Here is a 10200-nt window from a genome sequence, read left to right as displayed (position 1 = left end):
AAACAACTACAAATCTGTTAAAAATTAGATTGAACTACTTTAAAAAATTGAGCAGGGTGTGTCTCAGAGAAGAGAAAGAAGTGTTAAATATACTACAGTTGGAGACCAAGATAAAGGGCAAGAAGGCCTGAGGTCAGTTTCCAGTTCTGTCACTGAGATCATATGACTCTGAGAAACTCAACCTTTTCCTCTTCTTTGTGCCTATTTGTCAAACAGGAGCAATGGCAATAATAAAGTAGCGCCTCACTTTTCCATAGTTGACTTACTTTCTGCCTACAATGGGAATTAAATTAAAAACAAAGATACCAAAGGAAAAAAAATTCTCCAAAGAAAAAGCCCCAGGCTGAAAAAAGTAGGCTACATTCCTGGGAGAGTCACAGTCTAAGTTTAGACACTGATGTGTAGACCTTTCGTTCATGGGAGGTTTCCCAACTGTTTTATAACTTTTATTTACATAGCCATACAATGTTCTTTTGCGAAAGTAAATAATAAAACCATAATGTGTTTCAGAGTGTTCTCATGAAATATATTAAAATGGTTTAGTAACACAAGTATTTAGATCTGCTCCAGATCTCTGTTACTTGCTACAGACAATGTCTGTGTGTGTGTGTATATGTGTGTGTGTGTATATCCTCATACAAATGTTGACAAGTCTGGTGTGTGAAGAACAACACAGCTGTAGCACTTTCACATTTGACGATAGTGCTCCAAATGTACAAAATAAAAAAAATATATTTTTGCAACAAGAAAGAATATATGCTGGTGAGGACACGAGTATCAGTAAATCACTTTGGAGCAAAGACTTGGAAAACACAGAGAAATCAATGTCGATGAGAGCCTATGCTTCCACATAAGGGATCCAGAGGTAGTGTGGGTGGTGGTGGCTGTGGGCTTTAGAGCCATGAAAACTTTCGGTTCAAATGTTGCCTCTACCATGTCCAAGCTGTGTTACTTTGAGTGAGATTCTTGAATAACCTCTCTGAGCCTCAGGTTTTTAATTTTTATTTTAAAATTTTCATACAGTGAAATTCAGTGTTTGTAGTGTATAGTTTTTGGTTTTTGACAAATGCATAGAGTTGTATATCTACTACTATAGTTATGATACCAACTGTTCCATCATCCTAAAGATTCCCTCATGCTGCTGCTTTTTAGTTAATACCTACCCCACCCCTGCCCCACTCAACACCTAGCAAACACTAATCTGTTCTCTCTCCCTATAGTTTTGTCTTCTCAGAATGTCATATAAATGGAATGGCTGCATACATATGTATGTATGGCTTCTTTTGAGTCTGACTTATTTCTCTTAGCAAAACATACTTGAGATCCATTCACGTTCTTGTGGGTATCAACAGTTCAGAGTAGTACTTTATTTCAGAGTGGTACTCCATGGTACAGATGTACCATAATTTCTTTATCCATTCATTGGCTGAAAGACATCTGGGTTTTGATAATTTGTGTCTTTCAAGGAATTTGTCCATATTTTCACATTGTTGAATTTGTTGGCTGAAAAGTATTTGTGATATTCCCTTAAATATCTGTAGAATCTGTAGTGATATCCCCTCTTTAATTCCTGATATTGGTAATGAGTGTTTTTCTTTCTTTTAATGAGTCTTACTAGGGGTTGATCAATTTTATTAATCTTTTCTAAGAACCAAATTTGTTCTTTGTTGTTTTTTCTCTATTGTTTCTCTGTTTTCTGTTTCATTGATTTTTGCTCCTATCTTTATTATTTCATTCTTTCTACTTTGGTTTTAATTTTCTCTTCTTTTTTCTAACTTCTTAAGGTGTAAGCTTAGATTATTGACTTTCAACCCTTTTTTCTTTTCTAATATAAACATGTAATACCATAAATTTCCTTCTAATTGCTGCTTTAGCTGCACCTCACAAATTTTGATATGTTCTGTTTTCATTTTCATTCATTTAAAACATTTTCTAACTTCCCTTGTGTTTTGTTCTTTGACCCATCACCTATTTGGAAAGTGCTGCCTAATTTCCAAATATTTGGAGATTTTCTAGCTTAATTTTGAGATTTCCTAACTTAATTCCTCTGTGGTCAGAGAACACATTATATGGTATTAACCCTTTGAAATTTATTGAGACCGTATTATGAATTAGCATATGGTCTATCTTGGTGAACGTTAACTGTGTACAGTACTTAAAAAGACTGTGTTTTCTACAGGTGTTGGGTGTAGTTTTCCAGAAAGATCAATTAGGCAAAGTTAGCTGACCCAAATCCTCTATATTCTTACATATTTTTTGGTCTACTTCTTTGATCAAGGACAGGGAGACACCTGTTAAAATCTCCAACTATAATTGGGGGTTTTAAAATTTGTCCTTTCAGTTCTACAGTTTTGCTTCATGGTTTTGAAACTCTGTTATTATGTGGATACACATTTAGAGTTATGTCTTCTTGATGAGTTGACCCTTTTATTATTTTGAAATGTCCTTATTTATTTTTGTAATACCCCTTGTCTTGAAGTCTACTTTATTCAATATTAATATACTCATACCAATTTTCATATGATTCATGTTTGCATAGTATAGTGGATTCTCTAGTGCATCGTTCAGATGTGCTTTCAAGACTGAGACATTCATTCCACCAGGTGCTGGTAGTGTGGCTGCAGATGGCTGACATCTGTCTGTATTGTCTTCAGCTGAAGGTAGTTACCTTGCACAAGGTTATCCACATCTCCCTCCTCTCCCCTGACCCAAGTTCCAACAAATCTCCTGTAAACAAACCTCAGAGTCTGTTACTAGGGGAACTTGATTTATGACACATGCTACATTGTTTTCCATGCTTTTACTATTAACATATCTGCATCTTTATATTTAAATGGCATCTCTTATAAACCGCATATAGTTGGATCTTGCTTTTCTATTCATTATGACCATCTCTGCCTTTTCATTGAAGTATTTAATCAATTTACATTGAATGTAATTTTGATGTAATTGGGTTTAAGTCTACCATCTTGCTCCTTGTTTTCTATTTGTCACATTTATTCTTTGTTCCTTTTTCTCTCCATTGCTGCCTTCTTTTTGATTACTTGAGTATTTTTAGGATTCCATTTTATATCTTCTATGGGACTTTAAGCTATGTCTTTTGTTTTATTGTTTTATTTTTTTAGTGGTTGCTCTAGGCATTACAATATGCATCCTTAACTTATAATAGTCTACCTTGAATTAATATTATACCACTTAATATATAATGTAAGAACCTTACAACAGTATAATTCCATTTACCCACTTTTTGTCCTTTGTGCTATCAGTTTCATAGATATCACTTCTTTGTATGTTAAAAAAAAATCCCAAATACAGGGTCATTGTTTTGCTTTAAATGGTCTATTTGATTTTAAAGAAATTAAGAAAATTCCTTAATGAAGGGGAGGATTTGGAGGTGGTGTTAGAGAATACTCAAAAGGGGTGATGACACATGAGCAACATTATCAAGGGTAGCTAAGTGGAAAAGGAAAAAAGGTACAAAGTCAAGGGGTACAATGAGTATTTTTACTGTACTCATTAAGATTTTCACAACTACTGTGTATACTAAACTTGTAGACTAAAAAAAGAAGAGCAAGGAGGTATACAAAAGCAGGATGTATAAGGGAACCACAAGTTAATTTGACATTTCTGGAGCTTTAAAGTGTGAAGGGTAGAGAGGGTATAGTCAGGGGGAAAGCAGGAGCCAGGCTGCTGAGGGCTTCTTTTACTGCCTGGGAATTTGAACAGTGTTCTGCAGGACAAGGAGGCCACTGATCGGATTTCAGCAGGAGGGTAATGTCAGCTATGGAGAAGATGGCTTGGAAAGAAGCAAATCTGGAAACTGGGAGATCATGAAAGTGGTGAGAAATAATGAAGACTAAAACTAGTGGCAGAGTGAATAGGAAATAGGATAGATTTGAGAAATATTTCAGAGTAAAAGACACAGGACTTGGTGATTCTCTGGATATAGGTGAAGAATGAGAGAGGGATGTTTTGACTGACAACCAAAGTTTTAGCTTGGGCAGATGGAGATGACATAAACCAAGGGAGAAAATACAGATTTTGCCAAGGGGCAAATCTGATGCTGATGGTGGTGGGTATACTAGTGGATGAGATGAGTTCAGTTTTGGACACATTGAATCTGAGTGCCTACAGGCCATTAATAGAAGTTGTCCAGTAGGCAGTTGGATGCATTAAAACTAAGTAATTCTGTGGAAATTTAGGGTCGTGCCCTGTACCAGGCAGTGGCTGATTGTATGACAGGCACGGTTCTTGCCCTCCTAAACCTGAGAGCCTAGTGGAGATGCTATAATCTAGAGCTCAGGGGAGAGGTCTAAGCTAGAGATGTCAACATACACAGGGAGAGTGTTAGAAGTAAGGAGAAAATGAAACTCTCAGAATTTATAAATATCATTTACTATAAGCCTTACTTTATGCACATCATCTCATTTAAACTTCACAACATTCCTGTGAAACATTATTAAAATGTTACAGATGAGGAAAATGAAGGGCAGAGAGTTGACACTCAGAGGTCACAATCTGGCTTTCGAGCTGAATTTTATTCTAAGCAGTTTTGCTGCAGTGATTTAAAAATGCCTCTGGGTGGGTTTGCACTATCTAGTTTGTTACTTTCCCTCATTCTCTATTGTCTCATACCATACTTGTTTCACTGATAACCTTTCTATTCCCTTCAGGGATTTGACTTTGTTTGTGGTTTACCTAAGTGTCAAAGGTCACAGTGCTAGAAAATGGCTGATTTGCATTCACACCAAAATCTAGGTGACATCAAAGACCATGTTCCTAACTGCTATGCTCTCTTCCTGTGGATGGCATGTATCAGGATTCTTGATGAGGGTTAAGAAGTGCATTTTCAGGTGACACAAAAGGGTTGATAAGGCATTTGTGGTCAGAAAGTAGGAAATTAGAGTCAAAGTTTTCACTGTAATTGGTTCTTTTGGCTAGATGTCCTTTCTGACATAGTATTTTCTTATCTAAGGCCTGGAATGGAACTTGATAATTTACTGTTTTCTGATGCATAGTCCCTAGTGATTATGTTATTCTGAAAATTTCCTGAAATATGGAGATGGGGATGGTATTTGCCATTGAAAGTGGTGAAAGAATGAGAAGTATGGTCTTGAATTATGAAGATTGCTTCTTTGTGTGAATAAAGATAGGTCCTAGTTCCACTGGGGAAATAAATTCATGAGGTCTCTGATCATCATGATTGGATGCAAGCCCATCTCAAATGTCCTTCCACTCTGCAGTGAGGGGTGCTAGTCCTTGAGCAGCTGGTTGGGAGATGAGTTCAAATTACTAACATGGAAAATAGGGGCAGGGAAAGTGCTCTGTCTGGGTTGGTGCAGGACTCTCCAAAGTGGGCCAAGGCAAGAACCTCTTGGTGATTTGCATCCAGGAGTGGCTGAAGAATTAAGCATAATTTATAGGTTTAATTAAGAACAGACCATGAAAGAATGTTAATTTGCAGAAGCCAAGTGATCTGTGAGCAGGCTTAGTGTTTCAACAAAATTGTGGTTAAATATGCTGGTTTCAACCCTGTGCCCTCTTCTTTTCTTTTTTGTGTCCTAGCTAGGACATAATTAGCCCTCTTCCGGTCTTTTTCTTTCTCTGAGTAATATCTTGGATCTCTTCTTATATCATTTATTATGGCCTGCTTTGATAGGGCCCACACATATGTATACATACACACACATATACACATACATATACATACGTATAAATATAATATTGGCAACCTTTGATTTACAACTGTGAATGTTGGGGTGAGGATGCATATCAGCCATCAGGAGTCTGGGAGCAGCTGAAGGCCTACTGAACTTTACAATCTTGACAGAGAAAGACTCCTGAAAAAAAAAAAAAAAACTCTCCTGGTAATTATACAGGTGTTCACTATGGGATAAGAGACGACTTAGCCCAGTTGACAATGCAGTGTTCAGACCAAGCCCTACTCTGGCTCTAATGTGTTTAGAGATCAGGCTATGGAATCTTAGAGAGCAACTTGCTCCTGTAATTGCTAGTAAATAAAATTTGCTAAAACGTGAACATCAGCGTATACTCTGTCAAGTTCGGATACCTGAGGTAACGTGAGGCAATTTGGTACAGCATGTACAAGTAGATTGCTGAGATGGATTTGAGGGTTCACAGACCACCAACGTTCAAGGTGTTTGATGTATTAGGCACGCACGCTCTTTTAGGATTGCAGGTTCTAGAGGTAAATTCGAACTCTTTAGGAATCTGTGTCTTTCATCAGGCTGTGAATTCTTTTAACATTCCCAAGGACCCGGCACTTAGAATGACAAAAATTTTTGAACGAATATGTGAAAATATACGATTTCGGTGAAACAAAAAAATAACGGCAGACGTCCAAACGATTGAGCTCTTACAACATAGGCCTGAAACATTTGGACCCTGGGAGCCTCCTGTCAGGTACTCGACCCCTGGACGAGTCCAGGAAAGGAAAGAGGGCCCCTTTGGGGAGCAGTAGGAGTAGTAGGCACTGAAGATAACAGAATCCTACACACAAATAGTGAACAAAATTACACTATCCTTCAGAGCCCCAGGCAGGCTCCCCAAAAGCCCCTTCTCCCACCCCGGACGAAGACACACGTGGTTCCTTGCTGGGGCTGTCAGCCGTGCTGTCCTCAATAGCGGCACCCTCCCCGCCCGACTTGGCAGTGCCGAAGCCCAGGCATGCGTCAGAGAAGCGGTCCGACCCCTCCTAGACCGGGTCCTGACGGTATCTCCGCACGCCAGGAGTTGAGGCAGCGCAGAATCCCGCGTCTTCCTTGACGTCCCGCGTAAGGGAGCCAGACCCCTAGCGCGCATGTGCCGGCCCGACTGCGTGTGCTTGTCCCCTCCGGCGCTCCGTAGAGCTCCCTCGGCGAGCTCCACGTAGGCCGCGCAGGCGCCTTTGGCACACCGTTCACCTGCTGCCGTTGTCGCCGCCGCCGCCGCCGGAGCTGGATGGGGGGCCGAGGCCAACCAGTGGCACCCAGAAGAAAGAGACGCGGCGGCGGCGACGCCGACACCCGCAGGACGAGTGTCCCGATCCTCCGGCGAGCCCAAGGAGGAGGCGTCGAGGCCCGGCCCCTGCGGTCCCTGGTGTAGACAAGCCACCGTCGCCTCCGCTGCGGGGTCTCCCTGGGCACTCGCCCCTCAGGTCTCATTCACACTCAGGACCCCGCGCTGCGCCATGTTCAAGAAACTGAAGCAAAAGATCAGCGAGGAGCAGCAGCTCCAGCAGGCGCTGGCCTCTGCTCAGGTACTATGGCCGCCGCTCTCCCCTAGTTCCAGACACTCCTTGACACCAGCTCGGGCGCACAGAGCAGGAGAGGTTCTTCCGTGAACCTTGACCTCTAACGTGGTGATTCCCCCAAACCCCGGACTGGGAATGAGCTTAGGGCGGCTCAGGTGCTCCGTGACTCCTGACCCGGGTCCCCCATCCCAAAACTTCGTTCGGGAGAGTGAGTGGGGATGGCCGGATCCTTGGAAACATCTGACCTCTGTTAGAGTTTTCCGCCAATGCTTGACCCCGGCCTGAGAACAAGTGAGAGGGGCTCCGATTTTGCATGATTTTTGACCCATATCCAAGGTTCCCCCGCACATCCGAAACCCCAACTCAAAACTGAGGGCGGGATGGGAAAACCCATTGTAATATCTGACCTCTTGACTGGAGTCCTCCCTCTCGTCCCCGACCCGAGATTGAGTACGGAGGGGCCAGGATCCCGCCGGTCTCCTGACCTGTGACGAACGTCTAAGTCCAACCCCTAGTCCAGCGATGAGGGCCAGGGGTCTAGCCATTCCAGGCCAGGCTGCTTGCAGGAGCGTTGGGACCTGAAAGAGGTGGCAGTGTGGCCGGCGTCCAGCGCCCGAGGTTGTCACGAGTTAGTCCCTTCGCATAACTTGGTTGATCCGGGCGGGCGGAGGGGCTGATACTCCGAGGCCGGGCCGGGCTGGTGCCTGACCACAGCCCAGCTTTTGCTCCTTGAAGCGTCTCGTTACATTTGTTTTTCACGAATGCAGTTGCTTGAGGAAATGACAGTTTCCAGGAAAAAGGGGGCGTGTTAGTAGTGTTAATTTAAAGAAAGAGTCTCCTAAGCACCAATGAATGTGTGTTTTGGTGTTGGTAGTGCGTGGTCTCTTCAAAGATGATTTCTTCCCAGCCTTTCTGAGTCTCAACAGATTGAGCACATCGCTTAATTTTAGTGTTTCTACAAGAAAGGCTGAGTTTTCAGTAATTTGGAGGCATTTCTAAAACATTTTTTTTAACATAACATTTGTTTTATACGGCTTTTAGACAACTATTAAACAACTGATTAACAACTATTAAATCAAACTACTATTGCGTTGAGTTTTTTCTGAAACTGTAAGTTGAAGTTTTCTTAAAATTTAAAGCTCTTGTAAAGTAAAACAGTGCTTGAAATACATCGGAATATTGCATGGAAGGCTTGTTCATTTTCCCACGTAAAATGTAAATAGCAATTGAAATTTAGATACTAAATATTTTACTTGTCATACTATTTACTGCAGACTTTTTTTTAACTTTACAAAACACGGTTATTTAAGAAACAAAAAACTTACAAGGTAGAGATGAGGAAAGTGGGGAAACGAGCATGTTAGTGAATGTAAGACTGACTTACATTTCTAGAGGATTCCACCTCTAGAAATTTATTCTAAGAAAATTTAGGATGTATTAAAGATTTAGCCACATGGATTTTCATTTCAGTGTTGTTTTCATAGGTAAAAACTGGCTAAAAATGTTCAACAATAGAAAATTGGTAAATAAGTTGTATCAAGTAGTCAGTTATTATACAGCCTTAAAAAATGCCACCGTTTATTGGCTTCTTACTATGTGCCAGGCATTTTGCTTAGTATTTTACACAGATTATTTTGTTTAGTTCTCACATAAACCTATGAGGTAGATACTCATACATGGACTGAGACTCAGGGAGGTTAAGTGACTTGCCTAATGTCACACAGCCAATGTTAGAGCCTACAGAAAAGTGTTATTAATATGCATAGATATTTGTGTTAAAAGATTAAAAGTAGCATGTAGAGTGTGGTTAGAGTTTTGTGGGAAAAAAATATGTGTAAAAGTATATTTATATACAGACAGTGAAAATACTTTATGATGGAGATGCTCCAAGGTACTGATGAGATATTATGAGTATTTATTTTTTTATTATGTTTGTTTTTCTTCATGAAAATGAATTTGTACATTAACAAAGAGACATTTTTAGAATAATAGTAAAAAAAGCAGTAGTTACAAGCTAACATATTAGAGCTCTTAGTTTCTATAGGTTGGTGCCTCTGGTGAAACAGTGCAACTGGATCAAATAAAATAACTTTGTGTACAAAACATTTAAAACAATCCGCTTTGATAATGAATTTATCCAGAATGCAAAAGTAAATTGTTAGTGATCAACTACTGATAGAAACTGGCTTATCTTTTGGTCTTAGGTCCTCAGCTATTCAGAACCCTTCAGGGTGAGTTCTGGATTATTATTTTCAGAGTTAAGTATTTCTTTCAGGCATCAATTAAAAAACAAAGCAAAAACCTTTTTTGATGACAATTCTTTCACAACAGATTACACATATTTTTGTTTTCTTAAGCAAAAGATCTTGAATGTGTGTAATAATATTTCTTCATTTTTGAGTATAAATTATTTTGTCTGGAAGGCACCATGCCCTCAAGAATTTAGTGGGGTGTAAAAGGCAGTTCCCTTTTACCCACTCAAGAGAAGTTGTTTGTTCTTGGTCTACTTTTTGTAATTATTTTGTAACGTCCCTTGCTATCTGCTCTATGTCTTTCTTCTCCCTGCTTTTGAACTGCTGTGGGCTTTGAATCAAGGCATGTAAACTTCTAAAATTTTGTGTAAAAATAAGTACCTGAGGGATTCTATAGTGCCTTTTAGTGTATTAACACAAATTTTGAGACATTTGCTTTGAGTTTTTGCATGCCTTTGTGTGCATACTTCCTAGTTCTTAGCCTGCTTTACGTAGGTGAGATTGCCTGATAGGTGTGTTTCAAGTAGAGTGAGTTGGCAGGTGTAGATAATTCTGGGATAGATGAACTGTTTGCATCACAATATTTGTAAAACAATAGTAATAATGATATAGGTTTCCTTAAGGTTTTGAAATTCTTCAGTAAAAACAAGACAGCCTTCTAATAGTCCCCAGTCACTTCTATTTGCTTGGTGTTAA

General features: G+C 40.0%; 1 protein-coding gene across 9 annotated transcripts in view; it reads left to right on the top strand.

Annotated features, from left to right (window-relative positions):
• Positions 1 to 6507: 6507 nt before the first annotated feature.
• Positions 6508 to 10200, top strand: part of GOLGA4 (golgin A4) — a 128550-nt gene continuing 124857 nt past the window's right edge. For all 9 annotated transcript variants that reach the window (XM_070493864.1, XM_070493862.1, XM_014845778.3 and 6 more), the window contains exon 1: positions 6508 to 7258. In XM_070493864.1, the coding sequence (XP_070349965.1) occupies positions 7190 to 7258 (69 nt within the window). In that variant the 5' untranslated portion in view covers positions 6508 to 7189. The remainder of the gene's footprint in view (positions 7259 to 10200) is intronic.

Source organism: Equus asinus, chromosome 21 (assembly GCF_041296235.1).
Source record: "Equus asinus isolate D_3611 breed Donkey chromosome 21, EquAss-T2T_v2, whole genome shotgun sequence".
Taxonomy (NCBI): Eukaryota; Metazoa; Chordata; class Mammalia; order Perissodactyla; family Equidae; genus Equus; species Equus asinus.
The sequence above is the reverse complement of the archived record's forward strand: the minus strand, read 5'-3'. Positions and strand labels throughout refer to the sequence as shown.